Here is a 20,932-nt window from a genome sequence, read left to right on the forward strand (position 1 = left end):
GGCCAAGGACATGAAAGAAGTCCATGGATGGTTACAATTTCTCATGAATGGATTATTTCCTACCTTTGTACCAAGACAAGAGTTTTCTTTGTGTATGTGCGTTTTGTTTTGCTTGGCGTTGGGGATGGGGAGTAGATCATATGGGGATGGCTACCTTCCGGTTCTTCCTTACTTATAGGGTACAATCTTTTGGGGTGCCAGTTTTATGGGATAGGGTTTTCCTATTAGACTCTCCTTGGGCAGACTCTGGGTTTAAGGTCTGTCTGCTTCTTCCTACTCTAGGAGACCACCCAAACCTGAACTTAGGATCAGGCTGAGTCACAAACGCCCTCAGGCAGAAGCACCTTCACTGTTTCAGTAACCTCTCAAACTTCCTGCTTTCCAGTAACTCCTTACTAACTCATGAGATCTTTGAAGTTTTTAAGAATATATGTATACATACATGTATGTGTCTATATGTATATATCCTGCCATATTTCTCAAAGTGAAACCCTATCAGAACATAACTTTAAATTTGGAAAATTAAATATCTATTGGTTTTTCTATTACAATGACTGAAAGTAAAGCCTCACCACATCTTTTTGGCTGGAGGTGCTACTGTGAATGACTCAGTGTGATTTGGTAGGGGGCACAGAAGGGGTCTAGGGAAAGGAGGCTTTGCATATTTCCATTCGGGGAATCTATCAGAATTGCAGAGTGGAAGGAGGTGATTTATGTATACTTATGTATAGTATATCCAAAGGTGGTTTGGATTTTTAAAAAGTTTAGAAACACTATTCCACAACTGTATTCAATCCTGTTTTCTAAAACTTCACTGAAATGGCAATTCTACAAATGCTGTTTAATGAAGAGGTTCTTGCACATTTTGGGTCATTGACTCCTGTTGAAAGCTATAGACACTCTTCTCCAGAAATAATTCACATATGCACACATACATAAACTTTGATTATAACTTCAGAAGGTTGAAGGGTCCCTCTAAAGTCCATTCATTGATCCAGATTAAAAACTTCAGCTCTAAAAATACTGAATACTACTTAAATTTCCACAAATAAATGAACAGTTAAATAAACTACGGCCATCCATAAAAGTAGAATTTTATGCAGACATTAAAAAGGAGATAACTTGGGGCCGGCCTGGTGGTGCAGCGGTTAAGTGCGCACGTTCTGCTTCGGTGGCCTGGGGTTCGCCGGTTTGGATCCCGGGTGTGGACATGACACCCTTTGGCAAGCCATGCTGTGGTAGGCATCCCACGTATAAAGTAGAGGAAGATGGGCACAGATGTTAGCTCAGGGCAATCTTCCTCAAAAAAAAAAAAAAGGAGGTAACTCTATACATTCTAATATAGACAGATGCTAAAGATACAATCTCAAGTGAAAAAGGCAAGTTGTAGAAAAGAATGGAATGATTTTGTTTGTATAGATATTCTGTAACTATGATTCCATTTATGAAAATGCACAGAAAATACCTGGAGGGATATACAAGAAATTTGGACATGTGACTGGATGGGTATTGTGGAGACTTTTTTCCTCAAACCAAGTAATATTTGAACCTTCCTCCCACCATAAACTCGTATTTTTTGAATATTTTAAGAAGAAAAATAAGTTAATTAAAAGTTGAATCATTTTTCTAAAATATAATGTTTTATAGTCTTTATAATCTACTCCAAAGAAGAAAGATACTGTGTATTTATTGCTATCCAAATGAGATCCCTTCCTGTAAATGAAAACTTTGATCTCCTTTTCCTTCTTTGTTTTCCTAAGGGTTAAAAGACATTTTTGGACTTTCCTTCCTGATTCGACTCATCATTGTCCAACTATCTTGCTTTGGGTTCTCTTCTTTAAGTTTTCAATTACTCACTTATGTGTAATGTACTGGCATTATATGAATAAAATCCAGACATATGTAAATGATATTGAGAATGTTGCCTGAATTTCTACATGAATTCTCTTATTTTGTGACCTACTAAATCATACATTATGATTTTTATATAAAGTGTTTCACGGATTATTAACCCAAATTATGCTGTTATAGTCAACCACATGAGATGAAGTAATTAGAAAACTAACATCATCTTGGCCTCAAATACTGAGGGACTCTCTCAGTATTTGCACAGATAGATTTATTTGGGGGTGAATAAAGTAATTTTAATCTTTACATCAAATATTAAGTTTCTCATCTGCTATTTCAGTTTTAATTATATCCTATTTTTTAAGCAGATCAATTTTCTAACTTTATTATCTAATATGAGGCATTTGGGGGAAGAATAGAAAAGAGACACTCTTCCTGGCTTCCATTAGAGTGGGGTTTGGAATGAAGTACAAAAACGTGTATGATAATCACAGAAATTACTACAACAGAAAGTCCAACTATTCTAGCCTGTTCACCATAGAAATTTTCATATATAAACTAGTCAAGAGCCTGGTTATCTGTCCCAGTTTTGTCAACGAATGGGGACTCCTCCTTCTTGGCAGTCTGCAGAGGCTGACCTCATCCATGCAGCCAACTCATTCCTTCATACCTGAGTACTGGGGGAGGCCTTCCCTGTGCAGAGGGTGGACAACTGGCTGAGGACAGCCCCTGGGAACCATGGAAGCTGCCAGGGATGCACCTCAATGGGGATTCCCTCCAGCAGATGGCCACCATCTCCGTCTTGCAGTTGGTTATTTGCCTACAACTTTCTTATGTTCAACAACTCTTTCTTGCTTAATTGAACATCCACACATTTAATTCTAACCTTCAAAAATAAAGAAATCGGCAATACCCAGTTTGTAACCCCACATTCCTCTCCCTCATATCTACGTTTAAATAGTCATCATTTTCATGAATCCAATCTCCTCCATCCCACGGATTGCCTTGGTCTTGACAGGCCTCCACTGTAATCACGAGATTCTCTGCCTCCACACAAAACCCTTATTAGTTCATCCCCTCCACGGCCTTCCGAGTTAGCTTTTGAAGAGACAAACTCAGTCATTGCATCCACTGGCTTAAAGATCTTCAATGGCTCCTCACTTCCTAAAGGATCAAGTCCAAACTTCCTGTGGGGATTTTTATAACTTAGCACTTTCTCTTCTGCTTCTTCCTCTTCTCTCCTTGTACACTTTTTCCTCTTTTCTCAAAGAATTTATATTTAGATATAAAACAATATGCATATTTATTTTTCCTGCTTGCCTAACTTGACACATGCTGTTCCCACCATCTGTAATTTCCATCCTCCCTTTCTTTACCTGGCAAACTCCTGCTCATTTTTTAAATTTCACATCTGCTGTCGCCTCTCCTTTGAAACCCTCCTGCATTATCTACTCTGTCTCTGCGCTTGCCTAACCTTTAGAGGTTGCCCCTCATACCTCCCCTCACTGCACTGTAATTATGGATTTCTGTCTCCTCCAGTACCTCCACTGTGCCAGGCTCCACACAACTTTTATTTCAATTATACTTTTACATATCTTAAATTAGTTCATATGTCTTTCTAAGCTAATTGATCTTTCCCCAAGAACAAAACTGGATTCTCACAAAATGGACCTCAGAATGAGCCTGATTATCTAACAGGCAGCTGGGAAACACTGTCCTTATTATTATTGTTTTATAATTTTGCTTGTGTATATTTACAGACACTTATAGAGATAGTTAAGGAGCAAGAAAGAGGCAAAGGCTAATCAAGGAATTTCACTTCTTCCTAATTTTAAGCCTCATACTGCAGTAATATAAAATGGACAAGCGGCAGATCCCAGATAGTTCTCCACCTAGAGTCTTTCCTCTTGTCTGCCTCATAGAAGTATGTTGGGTTTATTGGGTAAAGGTAGCTACACTTTGCTCTTGGGGCCACTTTACCATATCTATGATTTTGATTGCTCCTTTAAAAATGTTTTTCTAGGGGCTGGCCCCATGGAGTAGTGGTTAAGTCTGGTGCACTCCGCTTCAGCGGCCCAGGTTCGCAGGTTCAGATCTTGGGTGTGGACCTATACCAGTTGTCAAGCCATGCTGTGGCAGTGACCCACACAAAACAGAGGAAGATTGGCACAGATGTTAGCTCAGGGTGAATCTTCCTCACCAAAAAAAAAGTTTTTCTAGTTCTTTCGAAGATATATTAGTAGAGTTTTGGTAGGGACCAATTCCAAATATAAGGAATATATAAGAAATTCCACCTCACCCTCATGTGGTGCCAGCACTTTAAATATTTTCAATTTATAAATCAACTGGTATTTTACCATCAATTCTAGGTTTTGGTTTGTTTTTCTGCTAGGCAGCTTTTTTACCTTTCATCTTGTGATCTCATACTTTCATTTTCTTCTTTCAATCACATTAATGTGCATTTCACTGCCTTCAATATCATCTTGTTAAAATAATTTTGTGCTTTGTAAAGATCACAATGACTATGTTCATCTTACATTTTTAAGAGTAGGAAAATTTAAAGAATAATATCAAGCTCTTGAGGCACTGTGTATTTGCCGTTTTTAACATCAGTAAAACACTGGATTCCATCAGTACTTGATATCATCAGTACTAGAATCCTACATTATTAGGAGAACAGCTTGAAATGAGTCTGATTGTAGCAGAAAGTTCACCAAGATCCTAAAATTATCACACCAGTTTATGGTACCAAGGTGGATATTAGATATGTGGCACTGGTTGTATAAGTCTCATTTCTTTTAATCTATTTTATCTAATCATGCTAAGTGATAAGCCCACAAGAACTCAAAAACTAATGCTGCACTGTACTTTTGGTTTCCTAAATTAGCTTTCCACATCCATTGGTTTCGAACAGAAAAGTCCCCACATCTATGGCCCGTGGCCGGGGTGCTCCTGGCTGTGTTCAGAGGGGCCTGTACGAAAGCACAGGAAGAGCATGAATGTGCTTGTGGAGCAAAGGTCATGGACTGTCAAGAACTAGAATTTTGTACAGAAAGTATAGCCTCTTTGCTTAAAATCTGCTCGTAGACGAGGTGTCTGTAGAGCCAGCTTGGCATACTATCCCCATAGTGACCCAGGAAGGAAGCCTCTTAAATCTCGGATGCAGATGAGGACAGAGCATCAGTTGGATGAATATAAGAAATATACCACTGGACATAATTGCGCCATGTATTGTTATTCATAAGAGTTGCCTGTTCTGCTTCTTCTCCTCCCCAAAGCCCCCCAGTACACAGTTGTATATTCTAGTTGTAGGTCCTTCTGGCTGTGCTATGTGGGATGCCACCTCAGCATGGCCTGACGAGTGGTGCTAGGTCTCTGCCCAGGACCCAAACCAGTGAGACCCTGGGCCACGAAGTGGAGCACGTGAACTTAACCACTCTGTCACGGGTTGGCCCCCTAGTGTTGCCTTTTAAATTGACTAGCCTAATGAGATAGGTTACACGACAATTTTCCTCTTGTACCTCTCACAACTCCTAGAATAGTAATGTCTTGCGTGTAATAGATGCTTAATAAGCATTTGTTGAAAAAAAAAAATAGCTGTAGGGGTCAGCCCCGTGGCCGAGTGGTTAAGTTCTTGCGCTCTGCTTCAGCAGCACAGGGTTTCGCCAGTTCGAATCCTGGGCGTGGACATGGCACTGCTCGTCAAGCCATGCTCAGGTGGCATCCCACATGCCACAACTAGAAGGAGCCAGAACTGAAAATACACAGTTATGTACTGGGGGGCTTTGGGGAGAAAAAGGAAAACCACAATCTTAAAATAGCTATAGAGAAAGAGAAATGGGGTAACCTGGCAAAAAGTCCTATTTAAGGCCTGCTCTGGGCTAAGAGCCATGCTGCCTTGTTCTTAAAGCCAGGGGCTCTTACTCCAAACCTCACGCTGAAATCCTTGATTTCTGGGCCAAGCAATGCAGAATGGCCTGCTCCCGGGATCAAACCCAGAATTCTTTCTTTTGTGCAATGAGAGAACAGGATCTTCAAAAGCACTTCAAAGGAACCAGGAAAGTTCGCACCTGCCACGACAAGAAACAGCAGCGGGCCCCTCGACTCGGGTCAGAAACCAATCAGGGAATGGAAGCGGACAAAGCTCCCTCAACGAGGCGAACCAGCCCACGGAGAGGCTGGCTGGTCAGACCGCAGCCTGTCCCTGCGCCGCATTCTCCACTGAGGAGACCAGGCTGATGAAGGCGGAGCTGCCCCCACGCCGTGTTCTTCCTGAAGGCCTTTCCCGGCGGCGGCCAATTAGGACCACTGCTCAGAGCGCAGCAACCGCGCGGCTTCCTTTGCTTTACAGCGAACTCTTATGTCCAGAATCATTCTCAGCTTCCTTTTTTTTCTAACAGGACTACAGTTACTATTACAATGTTATCATTTATCGAGTATATCATGTATGATATAACTTAATTGTTAAATATTATTGTCATTCCAATTTTTAGTGAGGCACGAGAGGCCCAGAGAAGTTAGTTAGCTTGCCCACAGTCACACAGCTGGTAACTAAAAGAGCCAGAATAGAAACCCAGGCAGAGGGCCGGCCCTCTGGCCGAGTGGTTGAGTTCGCGTGCTCCGCTCCAGTGGCCCAGGGTTTCACCAGTTCAGATCTTGAGCGCAGACATGGCACTGCTCATCAGGCCATGCTGAGGCAGCATCCCACATGCCACAACCAGAAGGACCCACAACTGAAAATATACAGCTATGAACAGGGTGGGGAGAAAAAGGAAAAAAAAAAAAGAAACCCAGGCAGTCTCAGATTCTAGAACTGAATCTTAACAACTATGCTATACTGAAACATATCCTTCACAAAGCACAGCAAACAAGACTACACAGGTGTCCCATCAAAGGAAGAGAATATATGTATTTATCTATAATACTAATCTGTGTATATATACATATATATTTTTATTAATTTCCTATAACAAATATATATATCATAAATATTAATAAGCATTATTAATTAATGTATATTACCAACGATTCTAGGTTTTTGTTCCATAAACATAAGATAGTGCATATGTGTATATACATATATGGTGCGCACACACACATATGTATGTATATATACTGTCCTTTATGGTATTAATAGCAGATTGATTTTTCTATACATAGCAATGAATTCATGATAACAAATATTTATACTTTGCTGTAAAGTCTGGAAGTGCTTTCACCTTCTGCCCTCCTTAACCACACAGCAATCCCTAAGGCAGAGAGCAGGCAGAATGGGTGTTACTATGATGGTGTCCCATGGGCTGCAGGCGCTGGGCCTCAGCTTACCAGCCTTTCAAGAGGATGTAAAATATTTGAGTCTTGAAAAAAGAGTTACTGGCACTAAACAATGAATGAAAAAACTGCAAAATCGAAACTAATAAGAATTTAATTAAATGCTGTTATAAACTAACATGTTAGCATCACTAATTGTTAAATTTACTGTTAACAAAATGCCATTACATTTGAAAATACTTTGTGTATTAGAGTTTTTTTCATTTTGTGAGAAATTCCTAAATATGTACAACTGCCAAGGAATCGTAGCTAATCATAAAGTAAATGAGTTTTACATACGTAATTTTAATCGTAAACAAAAATGATAAAAATTCTTTTAAGATGTTTACAGAAGACAAACGCATTTAATGGGGATGTGGATCACTGTAATCTGTTTGAAATTCTATAGGGTGGATTTTCTAAAGGAAGCTGAGCCCCAGGTCTATGAAGTTCCTAACGCACCCGATGACCCCCACTGCAGGAAGAGGACACTGGAGCAGAGGAAACGACATGGCCCAGGGCAAGCCAGTCACTAGGAGGTGAAACTCAAAACCTCGCCTCCGTGGCATGGCGCTGCTTCTTTTCAGTATCTTTCGGGAACAGCCCCCGCTGACGCTTAGATTCCCTTTAAAATAGGATGACACAGACCAGCGCCCCTCACTGTAGACACACATTCTGGATTGTGTTCACTTGTGCTCCACTGTAATTATCCACAAAAACTCACCAGCCCCTCCCTCACTCAGTCTTTGAGATCGTGCCTGGAAGCAGTTGGTACTACACGTAAACTTGGAGATTTCGCGATGTGCCATAGTCCTTAGACAGTTTACAACAAACTGAAATAAAACTGCTTTTAGCCGTATCTGGAGACATAGGTGTACTGAAAAGGACGGTAGTGTGGTGGATGACTTCAAGGGTCCAATTATTACTCAGTCCTGGGTTTGGAATTCTATGACCTTGAATTAGTAACTTCTCCAAGCTTCGGTCTCTTCTTTTCTAAGTCAGATGATGATAAGAGTAGCTCCTGAGTTACTGTGAGGTTTTAATGGGATAATGTATGTGTTCTCCCTGCTTGCTCTAATTATGAACATGTTATAAAGTGCTCGACAAATGTTACCTCTTTGTATTATTACTAGCTTTCATATCTTATCAATGGTATAGTTTGTCTAGGACTTAAAAAGTACACCCAAGAGATAGGCATTTTATATATTGCAGAGGGTACAGGCCCTAAGGAGGGGCATATGGCAATAGCTAGTAAAACTATATATGCATTTACCCTTTGATCAACTCAACTTCTAGGAGTTTTGATAATTCAGTTTTGAGCCAATGTAATAAAAATGAAAACAAAAAGAAAAAATAAATAAATACCTATAATATATTGAATGCCTACGTGCCAACCACTTTACTGGGCACTTCAACATTATTTTATTTAAGCCACTTAATCATCTGAGTGCTAAGTAGATTTAACTCCATTTTAGTGATGAGGAAAGTGTGGTTCAGAGAGAGTAACTTGCTTCAGATCATAACAGCCAGGAAGCTACGACGTCTGAACCTAGGAATGGCTTTTTACTATTCTATACTTTCTTCCAATAGAATGTGTTCCAAACTCAGTGTTAGTTTATATTTGAGGAGGCCATGTATAAAATCAACAATGGGATACAGAAGGCTTAAAAGGAAATTAAACTTGCCTCTATATCTCCTAATGGGCAAATGTTCAAGAAATGCTATACTCAAAAAGAGCTGTACCCAGTAGCTTTCTGTTTTCCCCTAAGCATCCATGTTGGCTGAAACTAGGAGATACCTGAAAATCCATGCACATCTCCAAAACATTTCGATCCATAAAGTTTTTGGATTGGTATCTGATTTTGCATTTCATTGATAAATTATTATAAAACTGCTTTGGCTTTTTCCTCAGTGAAACCAAACAAAACTCATAATGTATGTTCTTCCAACTTAAAGCATTAACGGCTTCAACAAAACTATTGTATATACAGCTGTGCCAGTATTTAGATATATAAACATCTCAGTTGAATACTAGATGCACACAGGATCAACATCAAGTTGATTTTACAGTTAAGTTTCATGGGTGTGATGGATAATTTAAGAGAGTGTGATTTCCAGGTTCATACTCCAAAACACGGCATTAAGTGATTTCAGCAGTTGTCTAAATTATAGTGTGTTCCAAAATTAACAGTAAGGTCAGAATATAACTTTAGATTGAAAATGTAAAGGCCATTTTCTAAATTTGGGATTGAAATACAAGAAGTGGCTTTGATATCAGTATTGAATTGGCTTCAAAGACTTCCAATGAGACCACTGTCCGTAAAAGCTGCCTTCTTATACAGCTTGATAGAGTTGGTTATTCTTTTAAAGTCAGAACTTTGTTTACATTGAAAACTTCCAGTAGATTGCTAAAAATAATAAAAACAAACACATAGACAGTGAAACTTACACTCTTAAAAAACGAAAAGAAAGAAAACAAATCAGTGACTCAAACTGGCAGAGTTTCCTTTCCAGCTTGCCTTTGATTTATAAATTTCTATTTCCTGCCCCAGGGAAGGTGGTGAAGGGTAGGTCCTGGTGCTTTGGATGCAAACTGCCTTCTGGGTTATGCTAATTTGTTGCTGGGTGCTCAACGCTGCCTATTCAGCACAGACTTTATTAGTTCTTGGCTCCAGAAGTTCAAAGATTTATAGAAGCCTGCTCTTGGGAAAGCTGTGGTTGTACACTTTAGTTCTCCTTATTTGAAAATTTCCATGTTCTTGATCAGTGTTGACAAATGCCATGCTCGGGAACACTGTGAACTTATAAACTACTTCCTAAGAAAACATTATTAATATTGATGAAATGAGTCTTTATCCAGCACTTTGTTTATTTGTTGGACCAGCCTGAAAACCTTTCCTCTCCTCCCCACCCCTCAGGAGTGGAAGAGCAAGTAAGAGGATGACCCCACCTGATGGGAACACCTCAACTGGGGTTGTGATTGGCCCCCGGCACTGTTCTCTTGGGCAGCTGCTCCCCTGTCCGCAGAGATGTCACGGCTCCCAGCAAGGTGATCAGGGAACTCTCTTCCTATATGAGGAGCTGCTTCTCTCTAACTTCTCTCAACGCTAAGAAGCAAGGGTTTATTCTGGTTGTTTGTCTACAGCTTTGCCCAAAATGAAACTGACTTTCAGTGGTGTGCTACGATATAATGCTAGGGGAAGGGATCATTTGTTTGCTAGATCTTTGGACACTGGAAAGAGGGAGGGCTGAAGGGAAGCTTGGGAAGTTGGCAGAGAAAGAGAAAGGTAAAGAAGAGAACAACAGCTTATTGAGCACATACTGTATTCCATACACTGTGTTAAGTTATTTACATATATCGTCTTGTTTGGTCTTTACAGCTGCCCCGAGAAATAGAGATCTCTATTTTAGTGGACCAGGAGGCAAATCGTGGTTACCTGCCAAACCCATCAAATTAGTGGTTGGCTTTCTATTGCCTGAAGGACCCCCCTTCGCTTTCTATTACACTGCAGAAATAGAAGTGCAGCTGGAATAGAGGAGGAGGGAAGGGGAAGGGAAGAAGGGGAAAAAGAAAAACTTGAAAAAAAAAAAAAGATGAACATGAGAGAGCTCTGAAATGCTGCCAATGGTAACTCAAGGTTAATTCTATCTGCAGTGACAGTAATCCCAAGAAAGACTATAAATCATGCAAACCTTGACTCATCCTCTTCCAATTTCTGGGTCACATGGCTCCATCTTTGCCATTTCAGGAGTTTTGGGAAGCTATTTGGTAGTCTTAGCTTAATGTTCATCCTTCCCAGAGACACTGCTATTTAACAGTAAATTTCACCAAAAGTATAAGAAGTCTCTGCAAAATACATTTAAGAAAAGAACATTTATTTGCTCAATAGGGTGATCCAGCTTCCAGGTTAGCCTTGTAAGCAGGAGGTCTGGGTTTCTTTGCAGAAACTACTCTCTCAAGTCTTGATTTCAGTTTCTCCAACATTTCATTTTTGGATTCCTGGCGCACTGCTGCCTTTCACACTGGTGGAATGGGGAGGGAGTCCTCCCCTGGAGGCACCGTAGCTATCTTACCTGAAGGTCTGCAAAGACATTTTGTTTTGATTCCAGTAGTAAAAACGCTGAAACTTCATTCTAAATTTATTATTCGGAATAGGTCCATCAGCTGTCTATTTGTTAATGGATTTACCACAGTCTAACCTGATACACTGAGCATATGGCTTTGCTCAAAAAACAGAAAGACAGAATGACAAGAAAAGTTAATTTAGGGAGGGAATGACATCAATAAATTTAGAAATTTTTTTGTGTGTGTGTGAGGAAGATTTGTCTTGAGCTAACACCTGTTGCCAATCTCCCTCTTTTTTTTTTTTTCTGCTTGAGGAAGATTAGCCCTGAGCTAACATCTGTTCCAACCCTTCTCTACTTTGTATGTGGGATGCCTCCACAGCATGGCTGATGAGTAGAGCAGGTCCGTGCCTGGGATCCAAACCTGCAAACCCAGGCCACCGAAGCAGAGCACATGGAACTTTAACCACTGGGCCACGGGGCCAGCCCCTAATAAATTTGGAATATTTTTTACATGTTAAATTCATCTGGGGTTGCTATGGACTGAATATTTGTGTCCTCCCAAAATTCCTATGTTGAAATCTTAAGCACCAAGCTATTAGGAGGTGGGGCGTTTGGGGAGGTGACTAGGTAATGAAGGCAGAGCCCTTAGGAACGGGATTAAAGCGCTTATAAAAGGGACCCCAGAGAGCTCCCTTGCCCCTTCCACCATGTGAGGACACAGCAGGAAGGTAGCAGAAGAGAGCTCTCACCAGACACTGATCCGCCAGTGACCTGACCTTGGCCTTCCAGCCTCCAGAACTGTGAGAAATAAATGTTTGTTGTCTAAACCGCCCAACCTCTGGTGATTTGTTACAGCAGCCCCGACAGGGATATTTTTGGAAACATTGCACGTCATATCATGAAAAATAGAATTTCTTAGCAAAGTAAATGAGTATCTCAGTGTTCAACAAGCCTGTAAGGTCAGATCAGAGCTTCATAACTGAAAAGATTTTTTACAGATTTAGGATACAGACATTAAGCCGTGGGTATTGTGAATTTTGAAAATGGGAACAAAGATCCAGTCAAGTTTTTACTTATTTTATTTTTTCCTATTCTTGAGGGGTTGTTCCATTTGCTGGGTCTGAGGCCGTATGAGGCCATAGAAAACACCACCTTGGATGTGGCCATAGTCCTAAGTCCCTGCTCTGACAGGGACTGTGGCTCACGAGCTGTTGTGTATTGCTTTGATATGATTTCAAATCGACTTGTTTATGACTTAGGTGAAGTTAGCGAAGTTTTTTTTTTTTTTTTAATTTTTGGTGAGGAAGAATCGCCCTGAGCTAACATCCATTGCCAATTTTCCTCGTTTTTTGCTTGAGGAAGATTAGCTCTGAGGTAACCTCTGTGCCAACCTTCCTCCACCTTGCATGTGGGATACCTTGTTTTAATCCACTTGTTTATGACAAGGAAAGAAAGAAAGAAAAGCAGTTGTTATTTTGATGTAAGAATGAAGTAAGTCAGGATATCGTCAGCTCATCTGTTGTTGATAAGACCTCAGTAGCTGAGCTGATGACGAACACTGCCTGGGGCTTATTGATAAGAACATGGGAAGAAAACACTATGGCAAGGGGACATTTAGACCATAAATACCCAGAGTTTGTGAGGAATATCAGAGACTTTTGTTTGGGGCAAGACACTCTTTGCTGATCTAAATAAACTGTCTGAAGACCTTGGGACATTAACTCCTACTGTGGTAAGGGTGACTCCCTTACTGGTAATGACAAAAGCTGCGCAGGGGCCCCTGGAAGCTTATCCTGCCCACCGGCACCGGGGCCATCCTTCCCTGGCAATGTGCTCTAGCAACAGGGGACTTCTCACTTTGACTTTGCGCTGGCAGCTGGACATCAGCTCTCGGTTGGTCAAGCCATCTCTCCTGAGTGCCTGCTCCTATAAAAAGGTACCCCTCAATTTAATTTGGACTTTATTCTTTATGTCTCCCCTTGCTTAGAACAACAGTGTCAGTAATCTATCCTTGGTTTGGAGTATGTTGTGTTACTTCTTTATTGGCTTATTAAGAGACATTATCCTGTGCGCTATTGGCTTGTGAAACTATTAGAAATCCCACGGTGCACTTGTGTTAAACTATTGGTGGAGACAGTCTGAGTCTCTGAGCATAATTTTTACCCCTAAAACAAAACATGAGCCATTACCCTGGAGAAATAAGACACTTAAAAAATATCTAAATAAAATGAAGTGACAAGAGGCAAAAAGGAAAACGAAAGCTCCACATGCACGGGGGAGCTTTTGTTTATGGGATGGAAGCTGTTCCTGGAGACGCTCCAGGTTTTACTGTTAATGCTCACAAGTTTCACCTGAGTGCTAACTGAAACTTGGCGGCATCCCCTCGCAAGGGGCCACCGCAAGTGGCTGGGGGCGTGGACCATCATCTCGTCTATTAGATTGCTTGATAGAGGCTCATCTGTTCTTGTTTTTAAAGACATGGAACTTTTTCAAAGAAGCCAAGCTTCATTCCCTCATACAGGCTTTCAAAAGAATCTGAGGTCATTTTGGTATTTTGGATTCTCACCTACCTCTAAGGCATCAACAAATCGCCTTTCAGACAAATCTCCTCAGAGAACACACCCTGGTTATCAGCTGCAAAGGCCTGTCATCAGCCTGCGCTGCCTCATCTTGTCCCTCCAGCTTCTGCCTCCCCACTCCCGCATGTCTGAACACACCGTGTCTGCTGGATAAAGAGCTTCTGGCTGGGGCTGGAGCCTCCCTCCCGGGAAAGAAAGAGCTGCCTAAAGAGCATCAGAGTAATTCTAACTCAGGCATGACTCAGCTCTTCTGTGGCCTTCCTCTCATTTCACCTTGATTAGGCTGATGTGCTGGTCCTACTTGTGGAGATAGATGTCTTCTTCCCCTGCTTCTCCCTGCTTCAATTTCAGGAGAGAAAATCCCTTTTAAGAGGAATACTCAGAAGATTTTATCACGGAATTCTTGCCATGGATGGTTTTCTCCTCTTGCCCCCGTTTGCTGTCTGGATTTTTCTCTTCCCTCAATTTTCTCAGAGTTTGGGATTATGAATTTAAAATTAAAGTCCAGAATTCAACAGTGTTCTCAATAAAACTTTGCAATTACATCTTTCAAACTTACGTTTTTTCCTGTTCATATATTTTTCTTCATAGCAAAATAATTAAAGCGTTGGTGTGTGTTTCTGCTTATGTGTAATTTTAAGGCTTTAAAACATGAAAGGACATTTCACTTTTAACCTTACCATTAATGTGATAAAATAGCTTTTATCTTTCTGCTGATTTTAAAAGCTCACATGAAGCTGCACAATGCTGAAGGGGGCACCCGTGCTCCAGAAAAAAAGAAGGAACTAAACGGCAAGACAAAAATACTTGGTAGAAAGTAGCAAATGGAATCTTTGTTGATTTTCTCTTATGACGTTGACAATTATTTTTCCTTAAAGAGAAGAGGAAAAAAAAAAAGATAACCTACCTAAAATATTAACGCTATCTTCAGAGTTCTAGGATAATCCAGAACAGAGTGGTTATTAAAGAAAAGGGAATAGGTTTCATCTCTGGCAGTGGATCCCTGCCACTGATTTGCATATTCCTTGCCATGATAAGCTGTATGAAGCTGCTTTAAGTTCGTTCCACAGATGGAAAACAGCAAGTACGGGAATTGGCTACGGGTTTATCAGGACTACCATCTGAGGTTTGATTTCGAATCAAGAGATAGTGTCTGACACACATTCCACTGAGCATGCTTCTCAAAAATCTCACATTCCAGATGCAGCAAGAACTGCATGCATTGAGCACACGCACACATCGTGCCCGACAGCTGCACCCCAGACGGCCCCCTGCACACACATGTTCTAACACGGTTACAACAGAGCATGCTCCCAAGCCTTCAAGCTTCTACAGCCCTCTGCCAAGAGGCTGCCAAAAAGATGCTCAAGCAGCAGTCGAAGTAGGCCTGACCTCTGGTACCCACGGCCACTCCAGAGAACTTCCTGTGAGCCCCAGGGACTCAGAGGAGGCCAAGTGATGAGGAGGCTGCCGAAAAAGCCCCAGGTAGTCATTCTGTTTCTTGTCCTTATTTTTCCTCACTCTCATCTTTCTCCGAAGAACATAAACCTGTTTGGGAGGTTCAGACAGGCCGTGCACCCAGTAGTAACAGCAGTTACTAGCAAAATGATCAACAGAACAAGAGTCCCAGCAGAACGATAGTTTTAAAATTATCTAACGTTCTCTTGGCTTTCTGGCTTTTTAAAAAATTTATTTTGTTTTTCCATCTTTTTGTTGCAAGTGGAACTATGCTTAAGGCAAGCAGGCAATGGAAAGCTCTGACTTCAAAGCCATTCCTTGATAAAACATCGAAACAGCCCAGGGTGGACCAACTGTTATCCAGAATCCTGCAGAGAATTAACTGAAGCTCAGTGCTCACTCGCCGCTGGGAGTTTCGGCAGGCAAGGTCTTTCTCACGGTCCTGCGCGGTTTTGTCGCTGCGTCTCCTCTGTTTTGTCAGGCAGGGAGAGGTTTGGATAGTCTCTCAATAAAATTCCATGGTATTGTGCAGAGGGAAACTGAATTCCCACTGGGCCTCATACAGGCCTGGAACATGCACTGTGCCCTCGCTCACTCCTCGAGGCAACGTCATTTTACTCCTCTCTCCACCTGGAAACACCACTGCCTGCGCCTTCTCCTGGTCCTTTCCTAACTTTAGAGGAGTAGCATCCTTTCTGCCATGAATGTCAGAAATATTGCCTTTTCAACTTTGTTTTGTATAATGAGATGGTACTAAATCTACATAAGGCCCAGAGTCATCCACTTTGGATTTGCCAGTCCCCTGGGGACATTACTGAGCTCCTCTCTCATCTCCCCAGTCTTCAGACTCCAGCCCACCCAATCTCCTTGCTTGAGTCAAGCAGATGGTCTCACCCCTCCCAACCCCCCAGCATTTTTCCACTCCCACCTCCATGCATTGCCCGTTCATCAAGCCACATCTCCCTTTAAATGCGAAGACTCACCTTAAAGCCCACCACCTCTTCCAAGGAGCCTCCCTGATTAAGCGGAGATGAAGAAACCTCCGAAGCATGACTGACAAACTCCCAATAAATGAGAACACATGCCCACACACACGAAAACAAACACAGAAGCTCACGAAAAGAGAAAAATGACACATTCTCTACTTTCGGATTGTATGCTCCTATGAGGTCAAGGAGATCAATTTTATACCAATAACCAATTAATCACTTCAAACAATGAGGTATTTCTAACATCCTCAGGGTGTCACTCAGCAAAACACTGTGATGTCTTCTTTCTCCCACCAATCCTCTTCTTTCTTTAAATCTCTCTTCATTTTCTTTTCAGCTCCTTGAATGCACATCCAAAGGGAACTGCCACTCATGGGGAGGATGGTGTGGATAACACTAAAGAAAGCTGGTCCTTGAAAGACCTCCTGGGTGGTACATCACACTGCTCAGGAAGAACCTGCATTTGAGACTGGCAAATGCCTTAATCACTCAATTTTCTCATGAGGAAGCTTTAACGACTCCATGCCTACATACTTCCTGGGCAAACATGACTGCTACATTGGGATAAGGGACCAAAACACGCCAGAGAAGGACTCACTGAAAGAATGGGGGGCAGGGCTCCTGACAAGACTCAATGTCCAGATTCAAATAAAGCTGTTGGAGAGCAAGGGAATCTTTAAAAAGCACTGGGCCTGGGAAATCACATCAGGAACTAGAAATAGGCTTGTTCCCTCTCATCAATGCAGCTGAGAGACGCGCGGCATAAAACGACCAGAACGAGGAGCAACACAGATGGAATGGCGAACATGGCGTCAAACACCGCTGCCACAGAAGCGGTCCAGCTACAAAGCCACGCTATGCAACCTTGAAGCACAACGTTACTGATTTTGTGGTTGTAAAAACGTACCTTCAACTGCAGAACTCAGTTTTATGACACCTTGAATAAAAACAAAAAGTGGTAGTTATATAATGGACCCAAATGACCTTTTCCAGTCTTCTCATAACACGCACCTGCTTCATCTCTGGATTTTTTGCTGGCATTTTGAGAATTTAACTAAACAAATATCAACTTGAAAAACTAAGTAATTTTCAGTACTTGATTAGACCTCATGGGTGTCTTCATTTCCCCACTAATACCATTTGGGGGAGTTTTTCACCAAATAAGGGATCTAATGTATTTTTGAATGAAACAAACACCAAGTCCTGTCTGAATGACTATTTCTGTATATAAACCATGCGGAATGATAGACTGCTAAAACTCCACACAACAGGACACCAGTGTCTAGTAATTCCTATTTAATATTGCATATAGAAATCATTTGATACATGTTGGGGCAGGATTTCTGTTGAAATATATAACAGGTAGTTAAAAACCATGGTGTGATCTGGCAGCTTCCATCTCTGGGGTGGTTGGGCCAGAGGCCATTTTCTGGTCTGACATGCTCAGTATTCCTGCTCCCTGCAGGTCAGATGGTTAAAGGACTATCTGAGCTTGCCAAATTGCTCATGAAGCAAGTAGACACTGCTCTTGACTGGATATTTACACACCTTTTTGGTGAATTTAAAGGTGAAAATATTAAACTAAAATCAATTAAACCTGGTCCAATAATTTAACTTACAAAGTATTTTTTTGTAAGTCACAGTTATAAATATATAATATTCCCCAAACTTTATGTGATAGCCATGAGACTCCAGGGGGAGCAAAAATGTCTACAGCTTCATTTGGTTGAAATTCTGATTCTCTTTCAAACTGGAAGAGTTTCAAATTAAAAATGGAAGCAAAACCCTTTTCAATATTGGTAAACCAAACTGGTATCAGCATGAATATACACTGATTTTAACAGATTATGTTCACAAAGACACAAACTTGCTCTCCATTATAACTTTCTGAAAAAGCTGCTATTAAGGTACCTATTGAATTTCATCTTTCCTGCAGAACCAGTAGTGTCTGGTCAGTGTCTAACAAGGGCCTCTCCAGAGGAAAAAGCACGCATACATATGTATGTGGATTTATTATAAATGTTACTGATATAAATGATGTGTAGTGCACTATCTACAAATAATAAGAAAATAGACAGTACTCTTTATTGCACGTTCCATACAGCCAATTGAGTCTCACAGAGTGCTTTCATTGATTTTGGTCACACTCTCGTATCTATAGCCAGCAATCCAACCATGATTTCACAAAATCATGCATTGAGTGGCATCTCAATCTGCTCTTTTCCCAATAAATTTATCATCACTGCATCTTTTATGTGATCTACTGTTAAATTATTTTTCACCTTCATACAAAGTATTTTCATTAAATTAAAACCTCTTTCAGCTCTGACACTATGTAAAATACGTCCACTATGGTCTATTTCAAGCTACCCATCTGATGTCACTGTACGTGGGGTTGGGAAGAGATGGGAAGTAGCAACACCATTATGCAGTATTTCCACCATATAGGTACAGTAGATGTCAACAACTTCAAGAGTATGGATAGTAAAATGTAGTCAAATGATTAGGAAGTACAGAGTTTTAGGTACTTTTATTACTTTTGTTTTAAATATAATTTATTTAATCGTAAGTTTATATAATTTAATTTGTGATAATGGCTGTGTTATGGGCTCACAAAATTCCCCAAAATGTAACAACTGACTCTCGTAAGCTGGTATGAACCAGGTATAGTAGCATTATTATCATTACTGAGGCTTCTTTCGACTCAGGCCCAGAGAAGAAAATCTTGATCTTCAGAATACTTTCTGAGATATTCACAAAAGGGGTTATAATTTAACTCAATAAGCCAAATGTGAGCAAGCTTAGCATTTATTATTTTGCCAGTAATTTAAAAACCTCTTAAATCTCTCATATGCAAAAAATATACCATACATAGATCACCTTGGAAATAACCGTCATTGACCATTAACTAAAAACACAACCTAAATGGACTTGGCATTCTTTTGGTCAGGGAACTATGCCAAGAGGTATGAGTCATTGACTTATTAAGCAATGATCCTGTCTTTTTTTAAACTGTAGACTCTTTATACAGGAAACCAGGTCAGAGTATTGAATTTTTTCAACCATATTTATTTTTGTCTATAACCAGCACACTGTCATTCAAACGAAAGGACATCAATGAGCTCTCATCAGTGTGTAGGAACAGGCACTATGCAAGTAAAGCAAGAAAATCTCAATGAATTCTTACAGGAGATGTGGGTGGTGATGAGACAGAGCCCAGCAATGCATTTACTGAGTAAGGGGAAAAAGGCAAGTCAAAAAACAAAAGTCTGACGTTAGAACTTTAGTTATAAACATTATTTTAATAAAAACATTAGTGATTCATTGGTTTCATATGGACTTCTCTTATTTGGTAAACCTCAAATCAAGCTTTCCCCTATAGTAGGATAGGCCTTTATATTACAAAGCAACAATGTTATACTGGAAATCTAGAATTAGCTGAATCTAGTTAGATAGCTAACGTTAACATTATACAAAAATTATAGAATGAGAGGAAAAGACATCTTTTATTTTAAATATGAATATTTAAAAAAATTTGAATATATAAGAAATGATTGATGTTGATGCTGAAAAGCTACATGTAGCACTGCTCACTTCCAGGACACACAATGAACATTATCCAGTGACTGGCTGACATTGACATTGCCTGGAATTCAGGGTAAGCCATAACACATACATATATGTATATATACACACAATGGATCCCACCCTCCCCCCATTTAATTCTTTATAGTTTGCAGAAATGTTTGGAAAATAAAATGGAAAAAATAAAAGAGAAAAGAAAAAGAAAACCAACTATTCTTTCTCAACTCAATTATCTTGAGCACAGCAAAATTCCTAATCTTGTGGGTGACTCTTGTGGACCATGTCCATTGTCCTGCAAATTTTCAGAGCCAATTACTAACCAGGGATGCTTTCTGCAGCAGTTCTCCAATTCCAAAAATATTTTACACCCTTTCCTACCACTTTCCCCTAATGATTAATTTCAATTAATCTAAAATAATTCTTAGGAGAAAGGGTCAGGTTAAAACAATTCATGCTAAAGTGTGAATGACTAGGGCTCACTAAAACTCTTCAATGACATCTCATAGTTGCTGAAATACTAATCACTTTTTCTTTTAGGAAAATTAGCCTTGACCTAACATCCACAGGTAATCTCCTCTTTTTGCTAAGGAAGATTGGCCCTGAGCTAACATCCATGGGCCCATCTTCCTCTGCATTATATGTGGGATGCCTGCCACAGCGTGGCTTGATGAGCAGTGCATAGGTCCCCACCTAGGATCTGAACCAGTGAACCCTGGGCCGCCGAATTGGAGTGTGCAAACTTAACTGCTACGCCACTGGGCTGGCCCCACTAATCAAATTTTTAATAATGGCCATTAAGGCCCTACGTGATATATCCCTGCTTATATCTCTATTTCTTCTGCTTCATGTCACATAACTTTCCCCCTTATTCAAGATGCTTTAGCCACTTTGGTCTTCTCTGTGTTTTGCAATGCTAACTCCTTTCTGCCCCGGGTTAGTGCACTTGCTGCTCCCTCTGGCTTGAGTGCTCTCCCCTAACCTAGATCTTCCTATAGCTAGCTCTTTCTCTTCATTCAGATTTTACTTCAAATGCCACTTCCTCAGAAAGGCCTTCCTTGATTACTGTATTTAGAGCAGCCCCAGTACTGACTCTCC

General features: G+C 40.6%; 1 protein-coding gene and 2 long non-coding RNA genes across 27 annotated transcripts in view; 2 read left to right on the forward strand and 1 right to left on the reverse strand.

Moving 5' to 3' along the window:
• The window catches only part of DLGAP1 (DLG associated protein 1), an 843,036-nt gene that overhangs the window by 105,823 nt on the left and 716,281 nt on the right, over positions 1–20,932 (reverse strand). For 12 of the 25 annotated variants that reach the window (XM_070220813.1, XM_005612788.4, XM_023647561.2 and 9 more), the window contains one exon: positions 17,160–17,189. The exons of the other annotated variants lie outside the window; for them this stretch is intronic. In XM_070220813.1, coding sequence (XP_070076914.1) covers positions 17,160–17,189 — 30 coding nt within the window. The remainder of the gene's footprint in view (positions 1–17,159; positions 17,190–20,932) is intronic. 25 annotated transcript variants of the gene reach the window in all.
• The window catches only part of LOC111774716 (uncharacterized), a 59,372-nt gene that overhangs the window by 3,280 nt on the left and 35,160 nt on the right, over positions 1–20,932 (forward strand). The window lies entirely within an intron of this gene.
• On the forward strand, positions 12,844–19,576 carry LOC138915275 (uncharacterized). The gene is made up of 2 exons (XR_011420974.1): positions 12,844–13,162; positions 16,590–19,576. It is a non-coding gene; the product is annotated as an uncharacterized lncRNA (long non-coding RNA).

The sequence above is a fragment of the Equus caballus genome, chromosome 8 (assembly GCF_041296265.1).
Source record: "Equus caballus isolate H_3958 breed thoroughbred chromosome 8, TB-T2T, whole genome shotgun sequence".
NCBI classification, from domain to species: domain Eukaryota; kingdom Metazoa; phylum Chordata; class Mammalia; order Perissodactyla; family Equidae; genus Equus; species Equus caballus.